Below are 23421 nucleotides of genomic sequence, written 5' to 3'. Positions count from 1 at the left end.
GAAGGCTACTTTATATACTGGATTTTTAATATGATTGTAGTGCATATAGCTACAACAATATTAAAATGTACAATTTAAAGAAGTCCTCACTTGTAATTCCATGACATGGTATTTTTATGAAATCCTTGTTACTTCTTATCCAAAATGATTTCTCAGTTTTGCATCATGTGCTGAATCAGCTAGGAGGATCTAAGGATATGCTATACAATTTACCATATAAACCATGACAATAGAGAGATAGAATGTTGATTGGCAGATCATCACAATCCAAACCAACATACTAAAGAAACACGACCTGAACAAAATTTGTTGCAGCTGAAATCCCATAGAAAGCTATATTGTGTATCCTCATCAAGACTAGTTCACATTGATTGTGGGACTTAGTTGCAACTGTCATTCATCAAATGTTGTTGACGATTATTGGAAAAAGAGGAACAGTTCCTATCTAATTAGCAGTTTATGAATGGAGAAAAAAATGACCCTAGGCTCTGAAATTGATGTATAATGGGGAGATGTTTTCTGGCAATCAAGCAAGGACTGCTAGTGGTAGATTCAGAATTTATTTTGGAAATAGGCTTCAAATTATTTAATGTCATACAAACATCCACAGAGATGGATGACCAAAGTGTTGCAGAAAACATCCTGTTACACTATCAACTCATCTTTTGTCTCATTCTGAAGCTTAGGAGCCCTAAGCTCTAGAAATGTCAGCATCCCTGAAAGGGGCATCCACATGGTGTCTTCTTGAAATTCCCTCCCAGAGTGCCTTTTAAGAAATGTTTGCCTCTGGTGCTTTGTGTCTGTGTCAATATGCTGTCCAGAAACTGTCTAGAATCTCCAGTGCCAATTCATCTCATAGAAACATAGAAAACAGAGCGAGTCAGAAGGGGCCTCCCAGGCCATCTAGTCTGACCTCCGGCACCTGTCGGCTCCGCTCACGACATGCCCACCATGTGGATGTCCAGCCTATCCAATTGGCACTGGAGTTAACTAGAATAGGATTCTTTTGGTCTTGTGCTGGCATGTGTTTTCTGAAGGTATTGTTTTTTTAAAAATTAGTCATCCAACTAAAGATAGTCCACATTTAAAAATTATAATGCTGAATTCTGCTACTTGAATATATCATGCAATGGAGCAGGTTTGCTGGTTCTGTATCATTTATTCTTCTTCTGTGAGTCATGCAAAAGGGTGAGCAGCTGTATGTGTCAGATATTTTGTTTTGCAGGATGTTTGTGTCACAAGGCAATCAGTAAGGCAGAGTAGGTAGACCCTGGACCAAACACTTGCTTCCACAGGGATAATCATGACAATCGGTTATTTCTTTAGGCACTGTTGTGTATGGAGAACCCATCACAGCTAGCCTTGGCACTGATGGCTCTCATTACTGGAGCAAGAACTGGGCCAAAGCTGCAGCCTTTGTGACATCTCCTGCCATTAGCCCTGATCCAATGACACCCGATTATTTAACGTCACTCTTAGCATGGTAAGTCATCAAGGATAGAACCATCTTTCTGCAAAACTGTCAAAACAAAAGGCAGTGACTCAAACACAGTGGTTGGAATGGAAAGGGCTGAATAGCCACATTGCCAAAAAAGAAAAAAAAATCAAGTGCATTGAAGCTGTGACAAACAACTGGAATTTTCAGATGCACAATAAAACTCATCAGTATACATTTTAATTCTGAACAGTCATACTGAAAATACTACTGCTCGGTCCAAAAGCACATGCCAGAGGTTCCAAGCATAAATCAAATGTGGAAGAAGAAAGTGGACATCTTTCCCTGGTACCTCTCCCATGTGAAAAGAAAGCCAGAAAGAGACCATTGGGGTTGAATATAAAATTCTGAGCCATTTCAAATATGCTCTTCGATACCATTCCATTAATTTGCAGCCCCTTCTTTATCATAGGACTAAATGCATCAATTAACAGATATGAGAAAAGAACTGGTCTTGGAGAGCAGATGCATCAGAACTTGTTGTAACCCACTCAGGGAGGGAGTGGTGCGGCTAATGAGGCAGGCTAGCAATTTAATAAATTAATGACTCCAGTTTGGCATTGCATCTGTCCCAAGCAGGATGACATGTCTCAGGAAGCAACTTACACACAACACATGGTTCACCATCTCGTTAATGGATCTCTCACATCTTGGGGCTTTAATCAGGATTTTAAAAAGCCATAGAAAGGCAGATTGGGAAGCTAGCTCACTAGCTGTGAAACGCCCAGCCCCAGCCTTTGGCTAAGATCACAATGTACTAGCTACAGAGATCAGGACAGTGTCTGATGCACCATTTTTAAACTTCTGTGCTAACTTTCCTGGGAGTAAACTCAGTCCCATAAATTCCATGGGAATTATTTCTGAGTAGGGACATACCGATTGTACTGTTAATGTAGTTTTCTGAATGCTGAATAGAAGGCTAATGCTCAGTAAAGATGGAATCATATAGAGCAGGAGTGGAGGATGTGCTGACTTCCAAGTGTTATTGAGGTGTAACTTCCATCAGTCCTAGCCAGTATATCCCATGGCAAGGGATGATGGGAGTTGCAGTTCAGCAATACCTCACAGGCTACATGTTCCCCATTCTTAATAGAGAGACTGGAGCAAACAGGAATGTGCCTTTATCTTTAATATCTATTATTTTATCCTCTTGCATAGTTGTTAGAACTTCTGGATGCAGCCTGGGATCCAGGGAGACATAAGAGCTAGAAAAGGCATATTCACAGCTTTTTATGGGTTTTCCCCAAACCATGCTCCCTAGTGTTGCATTCAAGGATGCTTGTTGTGGCAGTTTTTAAACGTTTCACATTGGATGAGTCAGTAGTCACGTAGGCAGTCACTGTGTCTTTGCACAGAGGCCATGATAGACACAGCTTGCGTCCCCTTTTCATTCCCCAGCCTGGACTTTATGGCACTGTGACATTAGAAGTGCCGCCTTGTGTTGCAGAAATCAACATGATGTTGATTGTGTCCTTTCCCGCACTGTTTCTGTTCACCTCTGAGTAAACTTTTAAAATGTTTTAAAATGCCTTAGTAAGATTTTTTTCTTTTTATCTATAACAAATCAGATAAGAAATGACACAAGGAAGTCTGCTTATGTAACTAATGAAAGTGGTCCTCTGCTTGCTTTCTCTTTTTTTAATAAACAGTTTTACTAGAAATTTTCATTTACAGACAATACAGTAATTCTGCCTCACTTCATTCTATGTAAATGGCATACATATAATAATATTATTTCAAATAGTGGGGATCTTCAAGTAGTGGGCAGTGCTCACTGCACCTTCACCACTGCACAGAAGGCAGTAGGAAAGGATAACTTCAGCCTTATTCCCGAAGGAACAAATGGCATTGAAGAACGAATGTCGATCATTTGGGAAAAATGTGTGGTAAGTGCAGCAGAATACATGTGTTATGAAATACAGGTGAAACATACTGACATGCCTTGACATTAGGCACCCTGCTTTTCAGTGTTCGCTAAACATTCTCCCTATGGGGCAGGGGGTTTAAACCTGCAGGCCAAATTCAACCCACCCGGGTTCTAAGTGGTGCTCTGGGGTTCCCCAGAAGGCCACACTCCCTCCCCTAGCTCCTTTTCTCTGACTGCTGATTGCTTGGTGGTTTTCTGACTTTTGCATTCGCCCCTTTCTAAAACGTTGAAATGCCTTTTCCCAGGACTAGTTCTTCTTTGTGGTCTCTGTGCATCAAATGGACTCGTGGACCTGTGCAAGGCCTAGACCAGGATAAATGTCAATAGCTCAGTGTGCTGAATTAGATGGGAGCCCCTCCCCTTCTGGTTCCTATGTTTATAGGGGAAGGGCTCCCACCCACTTCCTCAGTTCCTTTTTGACCACCATCACATAGAATGGGAATCTCTTTTCTCTCCACTTCCAATGCTAAGTACCTGGTTCTCTCTCTCAATCTCTCTGGTTCTCTCTATCTTGACTTCCACCGTGCCCCCGCTTTTTTGTTTCTGCTATCAGCTGACCCATTTTTCACTCTTAAAAAACAAAACAAAAATATATATTTATATCCATCTTTCTTATTGCATCCCTTGAGTTCCCCGCCTTTGCCACCTTTTTGCCACTTCTTTTCCCCTGCTGCTCATCCATCTGCGTGATGGTGTCAGTGGCCTTTCATAGCTGTGCCTCCTAGCAAGGCCAGGCTACCACCATCTGATGACCATTCCTCATGTCTCCTCTGCCTTGGCAAGGAGCACATCATGGAGTCCTGTGCCCATTGTCAGGCCTTCAAAAAACGGACACAGCACCAATGGGTTTATCGGTTTAAGGCCAAAACATGGAAGAGAGCCTTCCAGGTGGCTGACTCCTCAAAACAGGACCTGGACCGGCCTTACACCTCCATAGGCCAGGGGGCCATGAGAGTTAAGAAATAGACTAAGAAAATGGCTGCTACACCACCCAAGAAGGTGGCTGCTGCACTACCTAAAAAGAAATGTTATGTCGGCCCCTGCCCCTCAGCCTCTCCAGGTTTGGGGCCCCTGACCAGCTGCCTGCTGACTCCAAAGCAAATCAAGCTGCTCACCATGTCAACAGGAGAAGCACCAGAGTGATTGCCCAACTACTGTGTGTACCTTTGCTCCAGAGATGTGTCCCCGGCACACGAGTCACTGCCACCATCCACCTTGCACCCATGCACTCCAAGTTCAACAACAGTATGATGCCTGAGTAGCCCCCAACCCCACTCTCAGCACCTGGGTTGGGTACCAGAAGACTCCAGGAAATCTCCTGCTCTCCTCTTGTCATTTGGGACCAAGGCACTGACTGGTCTCCGGGCTCCAGCTACCCAGTATTTGGACCACTCAGTTTACCTAGCTGACATCATCATCCCTTGACATCCTGAAGCCTGATGCCAAGATGACCCAGATGCTCATCAACTCAAGGAGGTTGTCAGCACTGAGCAATGCTGGGGCCACGTGTAACCCCACCAGCACCAAGACCACATCTGTACCAATTGACGTCAGACCAACATCGACACCTGCCGATGCCACTGGGGCCCGTTGACACTGGGCAGCAACTGATATTGAGGATCATCAGAGCGAGATTGACACCAACGTTGACAGCAATGGCAACTGATGCCAGACCCATCAGTGCTGGGGAGTCATCAACAATGAGACTTTCCAATGCTGAGTTGACATTAATGCTGGGATAACACCTACTCTGACACTGAGACCAGTGCCAATGCTGAGGATCAATGCCAGGATGAGCCCAAGACCCATTGATGCCTGACAATTATTCATTCATTCAATTTCATTGAATTCATTAATTCATTCAATTCATTCATTCATTCATTCATTCATTCATTCATTCATTCAATTATTCATTCATTCAACTGTCACCCAACACTGAGAGCCCAAGGTGGAGAGCCACTGCTCCCATAGTGTGAGTCCAGGCACCCGGGACATTGTGTCTCAGCCCTTGACATCATACACTCCAGCCTTCACACAAACCCATTCCTGTGAGCTTCCATGCACCCAATGCCAGTGCTTACCATTCACCTCCAGTTGGAACTGCTCATCGGACTTGGACTCCATCTACTTGCCAGTGCCCTTGGAACCATCACCCAAAGCTCCTGTCTACAACCAGCATCACCATCAGACCATAGGGTCAACAAGTTCCTTTGCATGGCTGGTGACCTGGGGCTCCAGATGGCTCAATGACCAGAGCCAGCGACCAATCCAGTTGTCAACATCCTGGGTTCAGAGCCTTTGACACCAGTGGCAATCCCATTCATCCTGGGTCTCCTCAGGATGGTTCAAGCAATCCTGGAAGTCCCCTGCTGCTGTCCTTGCTATGCCTCACAGTATTGAATCCACCTGAGAAAGACATGCCCTTCCTTGTCGAACACTCCAGACTGAACTCAGCGATTGGAGTCTGTGCAGGGGAGCTTCCAGTGGGAACACACAGGCCCCATCAGCAGAGAGGGATGGCACCTTGACAGACTTGCTGGGTGAGTGTATGCATCTTCCTTGCTGGGTGTCCTTCTTTCTTCTGAGTGTCGAACTATGAGGCAACCATGGCCCTCTAGTGACTCTTCCTCTGGGATAAAATGGGTCATAAGCCATGCTTTCTCCCAGCAATAACAGTCTCACTAGAGCTTCTTTGTCAAACATTTTTATTTTACTTGCAAGTCTCTGAGCCTATACAAAGTGAAATATTGAAACCTCTCTGACATTCTTCACCCAAAGCTTTCTTTAAGAACCCTTCTGCATCAGTCCCTGGGGGAGGAGCACTGTGGAACTGGGCATGCCTGTGCTCTCCTCTCAGAGAACTCAGTTGACCCCTATAATACACTATCAAGTCTACTTCCTCAGGAGGAGGGGATTCCCCATCCAATAGACTCCCCATCACTAAATATCCTCCCTCGAGAGGTTGCTGCTCTTCCCTGTTTTCACGAGTGGATGGTCTGGTCCCTTGGCTTCTCTTGAACTAAACTCCCCCACAGCAGACATAGGCTGGTACCCCAGGTCTAGGACTGCAGCTGGAATTAGGACCATTTCAACAATCATCTTGTTATCAGAATTTGAGCTGTCATTCCCACCTGGATGGGCGGTCTCTCTTGCACACAACTCATCAGATTCTGAGCTGCAGCCCCACCAAAACAGCCTTTTGTGTGTGCACCTGAGGTTTGCCAGAACATGCAAATGACATGACTTCCCTCTGCAGGCTACCCTCCTGCCCTGGGGTAAGGGTCTTTACCTCCTGGGTTTCTGGGGAAAGAGGGAGTGGAAGTGCTTGATAAGAGCAGGGGCATATAGATTTTCAAGCAGTTTCCAGCTTTGCTCCCAGAAGTCCTGGTACTGTGGATGTAGGGTTTGGGGAGAAGGTGGAGGAAGAGAGACAATTTCTGGGGAAATGTTCTGAGGTGATGATAGAATGAGGATAAGTTTAGGAGCAGGGTTGTAATACCTGGTACAGAAAGCAGAAGGAAATGACACATTTCCACTTTCCCAGGAGATTTGTGGATTGTATTTAGCTAGCCAATCTATGCCTAGCACCACTGGATATTGTATATCCTTTACTAAGAGGTAGATCATTTGTTCTTTATGATCACCAATGCAAAGAGTTATAGGTCCTGTTTGGAGACACAATGACCCACCTTGTAGAAGGCATCACTGAATGGAATCCACTGAAAGAGGCTAAAGCAAGGAGAAGGTTGATAGGGAATGCTGATTAGCAAAGTCCATATCCATAAAAGCTGTAGAAGATTTAGTTGCTGAGGCAACTGTAAGATCACTTCCAGTAGCAAATGAGTAGACAATGCTGGTTCCCACCAAGAGGAGCACCCTGTGTGCATCTGCATTGGTCCCAGTGTCATGAGCAGAGCCAGCTGGAGCCGGCGGTCAGACTAGATGGCCCAGGAGGTCCCTTCTGACTTGCTCTGTTTCTGTTTCTTTCTATGTTTCAATGTCACAGTGCTTAATGAGGTTGGGACTTGGAGTTTTCTGCTGATTTGTTCCAGGGCCACCTTGAGCCAGATGCCCCCTTTGCCTGCAGGTGAAACCCTGAGCCCTGCAATGGTTCATTTCAGGTTTAGGGAGGCAAAGTTTTGTTGATCCTAATTGCCTGGGCTCTGGCTCCAGGAGATGGCTTGAACTGAAAGAGGGAGGAGTTGGAAAGGGTAACATTGGAGTCAATCAGGATAGTGCTGGAGCTGTCAGTGGTAAGAAACAGGGAGCAGCTGGTCTACAGTCCAATTTGCATTTTTCCAGCCAACTGTCAATTTGAAGGCCTACCTGTATGAGACTTCCAGATTCTGGGGCCAATCTATTTGTGCTAATACATCCAGGAGTTCATTACACAGTCCTGCAGTCCCTCTAGGTATTGGGCCATATAAGCAACACCATTCCAGTTTAAATCATGACCACCATTCTGGAGGCAGCCCTCAACTGTCCACCAGAAAGTCCTACCTAAGTGGAATGCCTTCACAGCCTTTGCCCACCATGGAGGCTTGGACCTTAGGAACATCCCATCAAACACTTCCTGCAAAACTGCTTCCATGGCAGCTTCCGCCTATCGTTTATATACATGTACCTAGCAGCCATCTGCCAATTGAAGGGACCTAAATTTTTATGCACTCCCTAGCATGTAGGTTCCTGTCATGGTGACTCACTGCACCAGCAAGCTCTCTGCACTTCCAGTGGACAGCTGCCCCCCCACACCCCCACCTTACCTTCCACAGGGATAAGGCTATCCTCCACCATCAGGCCCAAGGCCACTTCCTCCTTCCACATCAATCAAGATATCATCCTTCTGGCCTTCTTTGCCAATCCATCCACTTACAGAATCTACCTTCCACCTACTCAACATCAGATGTATCCTCACCTTCTATAAATCCAGTACAGAGCTACTCTCCTGCTCCTGCAGCTTTTTTGTGTGCTATGATGGTCATAGAAAGGGAGAGCCCGTCTCATTGCAGAGAATACCTATGTGGGTCTCCAATACCCTCATCCATTCTCCAATGATGACAGCATCCTACACAAGGTAAGTTTGCCAGTTGCACATGTGTGTGATGTCCACAGAGTCCACAAAGAAAAAAGGCAGTTTGCTTATCTATAACAGTCATTCTTCAAGTGGTCATCTGTCATTCACTCAACCCACCCTCTGGCCCCACTAGCTGTCATTAGCTGACTGTGTCCTTCCCTTTTCCCTCAGACACTGAGTTTGCACCAGGTTGGAACCTCTCTTTTTCACTTCAACCTGGGGATTCCTGGTGATCTCCAAGGGAACTGAGGGGGTGGGCAGAGTCCCTCCTCTATAAACACAAGAACCAGAAGGGGAGGGGCTTCCACCCAATCTGGCACACTGAGCTATTGAAGTTGTTCCCAGTCTAGGCCTTACACAGGTGCACAAGCCCATTTGAGTGAATGCACAGACAACCATTGAAGAATGGCAGTTACAGGTAAACAACCTGGCTTTATAGGCAGTACCAATGGTATCAATATTTTGGTCACCCCTACTATTGGAATAAGGCCCCTGAGACCTTCTCCAAAGGTAAATTTGTTTCAAAGTGAGAGAAGCTGAACACCTCTCCTTTAAGGATCTCCTTACGTACAGATGCATCTGCCCTGTACTTTTCCCACAGACCTCCAAGGCATTGCAAACAATTCTGGAACATATTCCAAGGCATACATTTAAATTCATATAGTACCTTTGAGCCCACCACCATCCTAAATTAACTTAGAGTGGAATCTAAAACACATTTGACTTTCTTCAGGAAAACCTAACAGTCATTGCTAAACTTCTTAGGGCACTATCTTATGCGTTTAGACAAAAACAAAACAGTCCTGCAACTCTGTGCCTGCTGGCAAATGTTAAGAACTGCAGGATTCTTTTTGGTCTAAACTTGCATAGGATTAAACCCTAACAGGCATGTTCCAGAGGTTCTTCCATCTACCACCAGTCTAGATCAGTGACACCAAAGGCTGTACTAATGCAAGTCATTAAATGTCTCCCTTCCATACTTAGTGTTGACTGGGTCATAGCATTAGAGCATTTCCATCAAGACTCCATACAATCCATTATTCTGCCCAAATGAAGACAATCACGGAGCCAAACATTAGCTCATTTTAAAAGTATGTCAAGCAGCTATGTCTTCTTGTCCCTCATTTTTACTCAAGTGCTGGATTAGGTCCTGCAACATTGGGATCACAGTGTTTGGATGTGGGGCGTTGGTGGTGAAGATCAGTCTAAGTACCTTGCTTCCACTCTAGTGTGAAAATGAAAACAATATAGGGCTGCCAGATCCACATTTCAGGTAATATTGGGTTTGACGCTTCCCTTTCGGAAGCAGTGTAGTTGCTGTTCAGCCTTAAACCATATAGAGGGCTGCAATCCTGTGGGCCAGTGAGGGAGCTCAGCTTGAAATCCAGCCTCTGAGTCCAGCCTGATTCTTCCCATGCAATTCTGACCCTCCCACATTGTTCCTGTCTTACCAGTATTTGAGAAATATGGAATAGAGTCCAGCATTGGTTTTAATAAGCAACTGGTTCACAATTCCATCTCCACATAAACTAAATCGAAGCCTTTGTGTTACTAGTAAAAAGAGCCCTGTTAAATTGGACCATCAAGTTTAGCATCCTATTTCCAACAGGGCGCATTAGGTGCTTCTGGGAAAACTTATAGTCAAGGCATACTACCAACAGCCATTCCTGTCACTTAACTCCAGTATCAAGTTTGAAATGTAAACTGCAATATAAGTACTTCCTCCTATACAAGTCTGTAGTTCAGCCTTACCCAACATGCTGCCCTTCAGATGTTTGGAATGCAACTCCCAGCATCCTCAACTATTTGCCATGTTGGATGGGGCTGATGGGAGCTGTAGTCCAAAAAGGAGTCTCAGAGAGAAAAATGATAATTTCAACAATTTTGCTTGGGAGTTGTAAATAGTTGTCTTTACCTGCAGGTCCTATGACTGAGTCCAGGAATTTGTGATTGCTTTGTTTGAATTATTAGAAAGAAATTGCATTCATTTTAGAATGAGAACTCAAGCATGCTTTTCTGCCTTCATATTTCCATATTATACATCTTTTCCAAAATTCCTGACCACTCTTTCTCCCCCATTTGCCATTTTTAGGCAACAGGGAAAATGGATGAAAATGAATTTGTAGCAGTGACCAGTACGAATTCAGCAAAAATTTTCAACTTTTACCCCAGAAAAGGACGAATTGCTGTGGGTTCAGATGCTGATTTGATTATTTGGAATCCTAAAGCTACAAAGATTATATCTGCAAAAATTCACAACTTGGTAAAAACAAACAAAAAGAAATTGACTTGTTTCCTCCTTTGCCAAATTAAACATTCCATCATTTATAGAGTTAGTTTCATATTTTGTTCTCAAAGTATGTTCCAGCCTGTGTTGCCACCTTGTTGGTCAGCTTCTGCAGCCATGCTTTTAACAGTGGCTTGATCTGCAGAAACTAGTAGGTGATCATGTTTATCTTCATGTGGTAAAAGGCATTGCCTGCATAATTCTGCAGTTCAAGCTATTGTCAAAGGAATGCAAGCAAGCCAAATAGACTGTTTCTGGTCATTTGGTAACTTTAGATACCAATGCCTTGAATACATTCATTCCAGATACATTCATTTAAATTCCATTGACTTCAGTAGAGTTTGCCATGGGCAACCTAGCACATTTGCTTGCATTTAAATTTTGGTTTACTTCCAAGGATTGTACTTGCGTCGGGAAGTCTTATTCATATTTACTCAGGTGTCCAACTAATGTCATCAGGACTTACTTACAATTAAATGTACAAAGGAGATTAGCATAAGGAGATTTTTTTCCTATTTAAAGCCAAGTCTGTATTTATTTACTACATAGTATTTTGTTACATGAAGATTTTAAACATAAACATGTGGGACATAAATATGTGGGACATAACTTCTTCTTCGTGGTTTCTGTGCAAACACACCAATGGGCTTGATGCACAGTGCAAGGCCTCAATTGGAGAGAAACGTCCAAAGCTTGGCGCCATGGAGTGGGCGGGAGCTGGGCCCACCCCCTGCACAGGCGGTATGTAGGTGGTGGCTTCTGCCCAGTCCCTCAGTTCTTTTTCAACTATGCTTCGAGCTCGCCTCAGATCGGAGCCTTCCACTCTCTCTACTTACTGGTTCGCCATTTTCTTCTCTCTCTAAAAAAAAAATCCTTCTTTTGCACCTTTCGTCTTCACTGCAGAAAGAAGTCTGCCGCCTTTCTCTTCCTCTCTTGTTTTCCTTCTCACTCCAGCTCTTTGCTCTCGCCTTTCCCTCAACCACATGCGCTACATTTCAGAGAACATGGATGATTCAGCTCCATGCCACTGCACCTCCTGCGCAGTGAAAATGCCCACTAATGATAGGCATTCAAGGTGCCTCCTCTGCCTAGGCAAGGGACACATCGTGGAGTCCTGCCCACACTGCCAGGCCTTTAAAAAGCAGATGCATCGGCAGAGAGCCACACATCTCAGGCAGGCCTTGTGGCAGTGAGCCCTTACAACCTTCACCTCGGGATTGGATAACCCCTGCCCCCAGGGAAGGCCCCTCCAAGCCCCTTAGGGCTTGCCACGCAGGCCCAACAGGTGCCACTGGCACAGCGAAGACTCCTCAAGCACCAGGACCCTCCGCCAGCGCCGCTGCTCCCGCAACCCTGCTTGAATGCCTGCACTGGAGGAGGGGCTACCATCACTGCAAGACTGAGGAGAGGGCTGCCCTTCCAAAGGCACAGTCCAGTCTGGCACGGACGTCTAGCTGGCAGTGGCAGACAAAGGTCAAGGGAGTGGACTATGTCGCTGCCATGCAGATCTCCTGTAGCGGGACACCTGCAAATAGCGCAGTGGATGCGGCTTGGGCGTGCGTGGAGTGCGCTCATGGATGTTCCGTCAGTAGGATCTTGTATCTCCCCATCTCATAGGAAGGAGAGATAGTATTAGAGACCCATTTAGAGAGTCTTTGGCTGGAGATGGGTTCACCAGCTCTGGGGCCCTCATGAAGAAGTGCTCTGAGCAACAGAGAGTCTCAGTCTGGGCCCTGTAGAAGGCGAGGGCCCTCCTGACATCCAGGAGGTGAAGGGTGGCCTCAATGCAGGTGGATGGGTTTGGGAAGAAGGCTGGTAGGATGATGTCCCAGTTCAGGTGGAAAGGGGACATCACCTTGGGGACAAAGTGTGGGTCCAGGCGGAGGACAACTTTGTCCCTGTGGAACATGGTGAAGGGAGCGTTGATCCGTAGGGCAGCTCTAGGATGTGGCCCATAGAGGCAGTGGTAGGGTCGAGGCCCTGTGCTGCAGCTGAGTCAGTGAAGACTCTCCACTTAGCTAGGTTGGAGCTGCACGTGGAGGGCTTAAGGGTGGCTTGCAGTATGGTGGCAACTGCCAGGGGCAGGGATCTGTATAGTTCTGTCAGGGTGGGATTTTCCAGGCTGTCATGCATAGGATCCTGAGGTCGGGATGCCGGACCCTGCCCTGGTCCTGCGAGAGCAGGTTGGCCCATTAGGGCAGGTGGTGGAAGCTGCTCCCTGAAAGGCGAAGGACAGATCTCTTGCACACCTGGGACAGCACAGTCTTCAGGCACTAGGGACTGGATGGGAGCCACTGCCTATATACCCCCTGCGCAGGGGGTGGACCCAGCTCCCATCCACTCCATGGCACCAAGCTTTGGAGTTTCTCTCCGGGCACTGCACTGCACGTCTTGATGCGCCTTGCACTGCGCGTCAAGCCCATTGGTGTGAATGCATGGATGACCACTCGAAGAATGACAGTTACAGGTAAGCAACCTGCCTTTGTACAAATAATTTTAATCCATCTGTTGACACAGGAAACTTGTCTTCTACCAAGGCAGGCCATTGTCCATTGAGCTCAGTATGGTCTACAGCAGGATGGTCAACTTGCAGTCTTCCAGAGGTCTTTACCTACAACTCCCATGATCCCTCAGCATTGACTATGTTGGCTAGGACTTATGGGGGTGCTAGACCAAAAGATCTAGGGATCCACAAGTTGCCCATGCCTGGTCATTAATAACTGGGAACTCTCTCTAGAGTTGTTAGAGATTGACCTTGGAACCCTCTGCATGCAAAGCAGGTGCTCTGCTGTCAGTTTATGACTCTTCTTCATGCTCTTCCATGTAGGGCCAGGCTTCTGAAGCAGCTTTCTATGTATGCAGATCTGCTTAGCTTCAAAGATGGAGCTTTTTCTGTTGTTGGCCTGAATTGGCCTATTTTTGGGGTGGTTTAATCATCAGTCATGTTTTTTAAAACAAAGTTTATCTGTATAGGGGAATTAAGATAGTTTCCAAACAATTGTAATTCCAAAGCCATTCTGAGAGCCAATGTGGCTAATCGAATGGGTTATAAAAACCTTAAATAAATAATAAATAAACTGTGAAAGGCCATATTTGAAAATGAATCTGACATTATAGAAGGTCTGTTAGCAGGACAAATGTGGTGATACAAAAAATCAGGATGCCTGATTTAAAATCTGTAGCAGCATCTTCTGAGGAATGGAGAAATGCATGCCTTCTTTTGTATGGGTCTTTTGTACCTGTTGGAACTTTTACATTCAGTCAATGCAGTTAGGATTTTCAACTGGCTTTTCTTTTTGTCAGGGTTCCTATGCCTTTCAAAACTGTTTGGTATAGCTCTGACAATTTAACAGTGCCAGAAAAGGATTATGCATATGATTTGATTGATATTCATAATATTACAACATTTGGAGCTATAATGGACAATCTGAGTTGATGCAAGGTGTTTCTTATGTTAGTTGGCCAAGAAATCATTGTGTCCACATCAAGTTTACATATTGGTCTGACAGAATGTATAATTCCACCTCAAAATGCCTGGATACATGCATGCAATTCATTGTGATATTGTGCACTTTTTCCAGTGTTACTTGGAGATTATGCAAATTGACCAGGTCATGTATACCATTCCCTGTTTGTGAACTCATTCTCTATGCCTTCATGTGAATGGGCTCAGTCATTAGTGCTTATGGACATTCACCATTCAGTTCACATGACAACACTTGAAGATTACTTTTTGATGCACAGCATGAAACTGATAAAGTCTTTCTTGTTGGTTTTGCCAGAATGTGGAGTACAACATATTTGAAGGAACAGAATGTCATGGTGTCCCTACAGTAGTTATTAGTCAAGGGAAGGTTGTACTGGAAGATGGAAACCTCTTTGTCACTCAAGGGATGGGCCGTTTCATTCCTCGAAAGACATTTCCTGATTTTGTGTACAAAAGAATAAAAGCTAGAAACAGGGTGAGAAACTTTTTTTAAGATGAAAACCATCCTATTTCTTTTTAAATGTTCACTTGTCTCATGGTTACAGACACAAAAACTGCAAATCACAGATCTGGAAACTTCTGATCATGATAAATCAGAGTTGTGCTGAATTGAGACAAATTTCTCTACAGCTATTTATTGTTACTATTACACTGTATTTGTATCCCACTTTTTTCTTCTTGTGAGGAACCTAAGGTGGCTTACATGGCTTCATTTTATCCCCACAACTGTCCTGTAAGGTAAGTTACACTGAATGTGAATGACTGGCCTAAAATCACCCAAAGAGTTTCATGGTTGGGTGGGGACTAGAAGCATATCTTCTAGGTCCCCAGTCCAACACTCTAAGCACAACACCGCATTGACCCACAGCTAACCTATTAGGACAGAATTTATTGACTGTTCTTTGCATAGTTCAAAAAAATTCTCATACAAGATCACATGTCCTGAAAAGTATGTAATATTTACATGGACTGACTGGACTCTCATTTTCAATATCGCATTGTATCTGGCATTAGTCCTCCTTTGGCAGACTCATTGAAATGAAAGTTTGGACTAACACTGAATACAACCCATTGTCTTAAAGGAATGTGTCCATCTTCAAAATGTCCTTTCTACTTAGGTTCCAAAGAAAATAGTTGATTGGATTCAGAGATGCCCTCCCTGAGCAGAAAGGGAAATTTCTGGAGATGAAAGAGAATTGATGCCGTGCTTCCATTTGTGGAATGCATTGCATATATTTTCTTGTACAACCTCTTCCTTAAGGTTTCAAGATGCATGCCAGCCCATTGTAGAAGCTGTTCAACAATGTTTTCCCTAGCCTGGGGCAAAGGATTAAAACCTCTTTACCCTCCATGATAGGGTCTCTTGCACTTCGTTTTGAGTAGAAAAAAAAAGTACTGAAGATTTCTTTTTTTCCCCAAATTTTATTATTTTCTCTACAACCAAACACTAAAACAACAATTATTTAAGACATCAGACATACTGGGTTGACATCTTACTCTTTTTTTACAATCAATAACCATATTCAATTCTACGCATAGTCCCATTTCTCCAACCAATAAAAAGAGTTCCAAGTTTGATAGAAGTATATATCTTCCTTCTCCTTCAAAGACAAGGTCAATCTATCCATTTCCGTGCAATCCAACATCTTTTTTTAAAATCAACTCTTCAGTAGGTGACTCTTCGCTCCTCCAATGTTGGGTGAATGCAATCCTTGCCGCGGAAATTACATATAAAATCAGATATCTAGCTTGTTTATCAAAGTCATCAGGAATAATGCCTAATAGAAAAACTTCAGGTTTAAATGTTAAGGGTTTTTGTAGCATTGCCTCAAGCCATTTGTGTGTTTTAACCCAGTATTTTTTGCCTTAACACAAGTCCACCACATATGATAAAAAGTAACAGGTTTGTGTTTACATTTCCAACATCTATTTGACATATTTGGGAACATTTTTTCTAATCTATTTGGTGAAAAATACCATCTGTAAAACATTTTATAAAGGTTTTCTTTATATGAAGTTGCTAAGGTTATCTTAATATTTCTTTCCCACAGCAAAGTACTAGAGATTTCTGTGGTAATCGATATTCCTGCTTTAACTCTGACTAATCAAGACAATGCATCAATAACAATGTCACTTGATGACAGATGCTGTCACCTCATGGCTGGGTTCAGTTTTGCTCATTGCCTGTAATGTAGCCAACATTACATATTAACAGGAAGCTTTAGCTTGAAAATATACAGGAGATGAGCAAGCCAGTGTCCTCCAGATAGTTTATGGTGAAACAGCAGTAAGCCCCAGCCATCATGGCCAATAGACAGGGATGATGAGAATCATAATTTAAAACATCTGTAGAACCCCAGGATTATACATGCCAAACTTCAGAAATATCCACCTTATTATTGTTGGTTTAATTTTTACATGGGATGAGTGGAGGTGGAAGGAAAGGAACTATTTCTATTCCTGTCTGATAGCTGCGGGCTATTAGCTATCAATCCAAACGTGTATATGTTATCTTTGAAAGATGAAATGTGGTGTCACTTTTAATCATCCCAAGGATGAAGGTCTCACAAGATACACATTTTTATTTATGCTTTGCTGGAGGTTCTAGACTCCTTGTTCAGCTATAATTAGGTTCAGATCAGACAACCACTGATGGCTTGTGATGGTAACTTGTTCAGGCAGTTACAGTTAATACTCTGGGCACTTGGTTGTGTGGTTGTCTATATTCCCATACTTGCCCTCTTCCCTAATAACAACATTTTGAAAAATGATCACTAAAGCATAACAGAAGAAGTATGTACGATGAACCCTGCTGGATCAGGCCAAAGATCAAGTCAGCCTATGAGAAGTCCAAAAGTAAGACATGAAGGCTATAACCTTCTGTTGTTTAGAGGCATGCACTCCTGCATCCTGGAGACATCATGTAGCCATAAGGACTAGTAAACATCAACAGTCTTACTTTCTTCCTTTAAAACCATCTAAGTTGGTGGCCATAACCATACGTATCTTGCAGTGGCAGATTCCATAGTGACTGCGTTGCACTGATCTCTCATACCCAACCTGGTACACCCCTTTCCCCAATCTTTTGGACTATAACTGCCAACATTCCCAATCACTGCCCATTCTGTCTGGGGCTGCTAGACGCTGAAGTCCAAAATATCTGTGGGGGAGGGGTTGTCAGATTGGGAAAGGGTGTCTAGAAATTCATGAAAAATAGGTGCATATTTGTGACAATCTTCAAATATATAATTGTTTGCAAGATAGACACAAAACAGTTTTACTTTTCATTCTTTTGTGACATAATTTCTGTTCACAAGTCCATGGGCAAACACGTACATCTAGCATGATTTAGGGCCAAAGCAGACATTACTTTAAATGTGTGTCAGGCAGCTGTGGGTTCTTTTCATTTTTATTCTAGGGTAGGAAAAGTGGGCAATGAGGTAGCTGTCACACAGTTGCAAACTAATGTCTGTTTCAACGTGGTATGCTATGAGTCTTATAAAAATGGGCTGCCATATGACAGAACATATTTAATACAGTTAAGTATTTACATTCATATTTTTCTTCAGCTTATTCTAAAGCTCTGTTCACAAACATACCCAGCAATGGGAAACCCAGTACTGGTGGAGAACATGGGCAAGTAATTGAAGCTGTACAAATGGAGTCATCTGCATGAATTCCTCCAATCTAACCACTGAGTAGGAAAGTTCCATGTGATTCGCCCCGCCAATATATTTTGCTTGATTAACCATCTTCTTTGGTGATGTGAAGAAATGGCTCCCGTAGTGCTGTGTGTGTGAATGGGGTTTGACAGAAGTTTACTGCCAGCTAATTTCTGGAAGGTATAGGATATTGTCAATAATATTGTGCTGGATCTAGATTTAAGCTGGATCAACAGCACCAGTGGAAGTGGACTTCCTTGCTCCCTCCTAGCAGGAAATCCTATAGTTCTTTGAAGAAATCAGGAAACGGCACTGAATGGGATGAGCTGTGGAGAGAAGGGATCCTCCAGAATCAGACGAATGTTGTGCCTATGGAGGCTGCCTGTTGCAGAAGGCTGATACTGGATCCATCCTGTTATATTCAGTTCTACTAAGGGCTGTCCTGTTAACTTATGCTTGACATAAGAAGAAGAAATCCTGAACAGGGCATTGGCATTTGTGAAGAAAATAAATCAAATAAACCTTGTTTTGTTTACAGTTGTAAACATGTCCCAAGAAGGTTTGGTGAATGCCTGCTCCACTGTGATTCTTCCTCTTTTATAGCTTGCAGAAATTCATTGTGTTCCTCGTGGGCTTTACGATGGACCAGTTCATGATGTCATCATAACTTCTAAAGCTGTGGCCCCAACACCAACCTCAAGAATAGCTACTTGCTCTGGCAAAATACAAGTTCCTCCAGTCCGTAACTTACACCAGTCAGGTTTCAGTCTATCTGGTAAGCTGATTTAAGGGAAAGCATAAAATAAATAGCAAATTGAAGATAATGGTTACTATCCACAAGGGACTGCATGCACGTTGTTAACACACTAGGCCAAAGCTGAAATAGCCTCTGTCTCTACATTTCTGAGTTTACAACCCGATGCCCTGAGGTTTCACAAAAGTGTAGGAATCCACTGCAGAGTCACAGAATTAGCATCTGATTTTGCAGTTAAATCAATGTTCTTACGACTGTTAAGTCAATGGAAAATTTGAATGATAGAGCAATCCTGTATATGTCCAAAGATGACTTTGATACTGGAGCACTCCAGACATCCTCCAGACATGGAGCAAAGCTCAGGGAACTAAAGTTCAATTTGGATGCCAGGAAGTACTTCCTGACAGTTAGGACCCCTAGGATATGGAATAGGCTTCCATGGGAAGTGGCTGAAGCCCCATTGGTGAGGGTGTATAAGGACAGGCTGAACATGCACATGGTAGGCATGTCATGAGCAGAGCCAGCTGGAGCCGGAGCTCAGGCTAGATGGTCCAGGAGGCCCCCTCTGACTCGCTCTGTTTCTATGTTCTATCCTGTGCTGTACCAGCAGATGCCCAGTGGAGCAGGAGGAGCAACAGAGGCAATCTATTAGACATGCCTTTAAGTGTATCCAGTGAATCACAGGAATGGGAAGGGGTAGGCTCTGGGATCCTTGGTGCCCCCCTTCTCTGCCCGCTTCCCCCTCATTTGTATCTTCACCTAAGATTGGAGCTCCAGCGTTGACTGAGGAATTTGGTGAATGCCTGCAGTGCAGGCTGTGGTGGTAGTGCTGTTGCTGGGAAATCCCTGTTCTACTAAAGTCATAAGAGCAGTGACTTTTGGATATGGTCCAACCAACCAAGTATTTTTAAATCTTATTAATTTCAGTGAGGAAGTTAGGCACAAATATTAAGCTCATCCACTGAAATTAACATGACCCACAATTTGCCTTTGTCTTTCAGTTCCTAACACTGTGATGAAAGACTATATGATTCAATTGACTTAATCACATTTAGAACAGATTCGTTGAAATCAATGGTACTTTAATTAATGATTACTAACTTGTCCTATGATCTATTTTAAGCATGTCTAAGTCAGAATCCAGTCCATTTTTTTCTAGCATATCACAGCTTTTCTACTTTATTATCAAATTATCTGAATGGCAAAAACATCCATTATTTTTTGTCTGACTATCATAGTTAATATACACAGAACAGTGAAAGAGAAAGAACAAATTCTAAACTGAATTGACTGCATTTCTTTTGTCAGCATAAACAAATGCACAGTACATTTTTACCCTGGTCTAGTCAGATATAGGCCCCATTCAGTACAATGGGAGGTACTCCTGTGTAAGCATGTTTAAACATTACAGACTGAACAACACTGCTTTTTAAAAATCAAATTTGTCTATGTTATTGCCAAGGAATGTGGCTGTCTCTCATGTAATTGTAATAGTAAGTGCATGCTATATTTGCTGACATTCTGCTACATGTCTCTTCTAGGTTCTCAAGCAGATGACCATGTTGCAAGACGTACTGCACAGAAAATTATTGCACCCCCTGGAGGACGCTCCAATATTACATCCCTCTCATAATAATTCAAGATTGATAATGTACACACACAACCTTGGTTATCACTGACTATGAACAAACACATTTAGGGTGTAATCCTGTGCATTTTTCAGTCTGAACATGCATAGGGCTGCACTGTTAACTACTTTAAGTTCCATTGTTTAAAGCACCTCGCATTGAAATCAATGGGGCATAAAATTCCTTGTCTTTGGCAGATTTGTTGCCTTCACTTCCACTAAGGCAGATGGATTATGGAGCTGGATTTAATATTCCTTTTAAATTACAGCTAATTGTTAAATAAAGCACTGCCTTGTCTGTACTCCCTAAGTACCTCTTGCTTTATAAACAAAGAGCAACCAATGTTTATAAAGTGGAATTATCAAAAACCTTTAGATAGTATATTTGGATACTTTATTCTGCCAGATTAAAGGGCTTGGATCAAAGTGAACACCACCAGAGTATCCTTCTTGCTCAGGATAAAATTTCCCATGTATTTGTCTCTAAATGAAAAATAAACACACCATTTCCTAATGTATGGATTTCATCAGGCATAAATATATCCTTCAATTTTCATAAAGAGATGCATGTAAATGTGTGACCTTCCAGTGAAGTACTTTTAAACTGGAATACTATGCATAATTACTGCAGACCTTGACTCACTGGGACTCATCTCTGGTTAGACATGTGTAGGTTTTCAGGGTTAAATTGTGTTCAGCTAAACTGCTAGCTGTGTCTTAGGTTAAAACCAGGGAATACCTGCAGACAGTTTTTGAATCAATATCCCATGCTCTTTTTATGGTAATAACGTGTACTCAGAATGATCTTTGTGTGCCATTCTACCACAAAAAACATTCCTAGTGTCTTTTTTCTGAGGAGGCCTACATCAAATACCAGATTGGTCAACTGCAGTGATAATCTTTATCTTGATTTGTTTTCTTTAACCATGATTAAGTGTTACATCTGAATACTAAACCTGGGGTAAGCAAACTGGTACCCTCTAGATGTTTTGGACTACAAATATTAAAAGGCTGACTTTGAGGGATGCTGGCTGGGGTTTATTGGAGTTATAATCCAACACATTTGAAGGACACCAGATTATCCCCCCACTTGACCAAAACCATTGGTAAGGATTATTTACAAACTGGGCTATGAAAGCATGATTTAAAGTAGGTTTTCATACTATTGTTTGAGTTAGTCATGATTGAATCATTCTTCTACATGAAGAAATAAACAAACCATGGTTAAGAACATTTCTCTATCTTTCTAGCACCATGGCTTGCAAGGTGACAAGCATGTTTCAGTAGTGTCTGCAGATGCTTTTGACTTGCTGTACATTTGGTATCTTAACCAGGATTAAAAGAATAAGCCACAGTTGATACCAAACATGGTTATGTGTTATGTCGGCACTTGCCTCATAGGCCTCAAAAATACCGCCAACATCTTTTGTATCCACAGAGCTCCTTCATTTAGTAGATTACCATATAGGAGTCATTGCTCTAAAACTGATGGTTGGAATTTATCAGTAACCATTGATCAAGCTACTAATGGCTTATGACAGAGTTCAATATCTGTAAGATCTTTGGAACCATTGTCACTCAGTATCATTGTGGCAGCATGGATATAAGAAATACAAATGTGGTCAGAATGTTCATGGAATTAGATGTCAAATACTGCCACTTTAGAACTGGTATAAAAATGCATCTACACTTTTTTAAAAAGCTGAATTTCTGGAACCTAGACACAATTGTGGAACTGCCAGTATGTTTTCAGTCTTTTTGTTAGTCTTGTATTTTTAAAAACAAATTATTTATGCAGGTTTTTCTGAAGTACCAAGTGTAGGCCTTCTTATAAACCAGAAAACCAGGTATATATGGGGGTCAGTTGCATACAGTAAACTTTTTACAGGTTTATTATATTTAAAGCTATGTAGAACAAAGGTGATCTTAGTATTGCATATCATTCCATAAAAGTATTCTTGTGACTTGTTACACAAAATGACTCATATTTGTTTTGTTACTTACATTTAATAAAGTTTCTTGGAAATTGGCTAAATTATAAACCCATTTTAATGATCTTGAACTTTGTCTTCATCATAACTATACAGTGTAAGTTAACAATTGTGCTATCAGTATGAATTAACCCATGTTACACTAACTAGGAGAACCATTGATGTCAATTTGATGGGTCCTTGGTTACTGAAGAGTTCCTTGATCTGATCCAGTATGGCTCTTGTGTTTTTATGATAAGTCCTTGTTTACAGATTACAAACATTTTTGCAGTACTCTCAGATTGGATATTTGGGGGGTTTATGTACCTTGAAATTACTTTTGAGATAGGAGACAATGAAATGAAGACACGACTTTCCTTCTCAGATTATTAGCTCTGGATAAATTTACCCAGTGGCTTCATATACAAGTAGACCTTCATGAAAAGCATGGAGAATAAGATAAAACTCTGCAAGATCCCATAGCTCAAATGTCATCTGGTCAAGCAGAAATCCCCTGGTACTATTTTCTGAAACCAGAACTACAGATGGACCATTGTAACACCATGTCCCCAACCCAAATTGTTGAATTCAGCAAGATACCATGTTAAATGGTTTCAAAAGCCCCAGATTTATTGCAAGGTTATATTTCCATTGTCTCTCTCCTAACACAGAAATCCTTTAGGGTAACTAAGACTCATATCATATGTATTCTGGCCACTATCTTGCTAATTTCATTATTTTCAATTCTCTGATGGGTACAAGCAGTTCAGCAAACCTCTTCTATGTCACTGTTTTTTTTAGCAAGAACATTCTGACAGAAGTCCCAGTCATGTTAACAGAAAATCCCCCAAAACATTCAGAAATCCATCAGATTCCATAGATGTTGAGGGATAAACCAATTTAATGGGTCCATAGCCATAGAAGGGATAAGCTACTGTCAATCTAAATTTCACTAGAAAATAGAGTTAGGTGGGGGAATCAGAATGCCAATCTCCTGTTCAGTCAAAAATACTAAACTATCTCCTGCAAGACATGTTAGGCCAATTATATACAGGGATAATTCCATAGTTCTCATAGTTCTCATGAAGTCACAAGCACTCTTAATGTTGAAAGTTGAAATCCTCTAGGACATGTTTCA

General features: G+C 42.6%; 1 protein-coding gene across 2 annotated transcripts in view; it reads left to right on the top strand.

Moving 5' to 3' along the window:
- The window catches only part of DPYSL4 (dihydropyrimidinase like 4), a 50433-nt gene extending 30114 nt beyond the window's left edge, over positions 1-20319 (top strand). For both annotated transcript variants that reach the window (XM_044420026.1, XM_044420027.1), the window contains exons 9-14: positions 1327-1483; positions 3240-3381; positions 10589-10759; positions 14566-14745; positions 18536-18707; positions 20228-20319. In XM_044420026.1, the coding sequence (XP_044275961.1) occupies positions 1327-1483; positions 3240-3381; positions 10589-10759; positions 14566-14745; positions 18536-18707; positions 20228-20319 (914 nt within the window). The remainder of the gene's footprint in view (positions 1-1326; positions 1484-3239; positions 3382-10588; positions 10760-14565; positions 14746-18535; positions 18708-20227) is intronic.
- Positions 20320-23421: the final 3102 nt, after the last annotated feature.

This window comes from Varanus komodoensis, unplaced genomic scaffold (assembly GCF_004798865.1).
Source record: "Varanus komodoensis strain SLA01 unplaced genomic scaffold, ASM479886v1 scaffold11, whole genome shotgun sequence".
Classification (NCBI taxonomy): Eukaryota; Metazoa; Chordata; class Lepidosauria; order Squamata; family Varanidae; genus Varanus; species Varanus komodoensis.
Note: the sequence above shows the minus strand (reverse complement) of the source record. Positions and strands in the feature narration are given on the sequence as shown.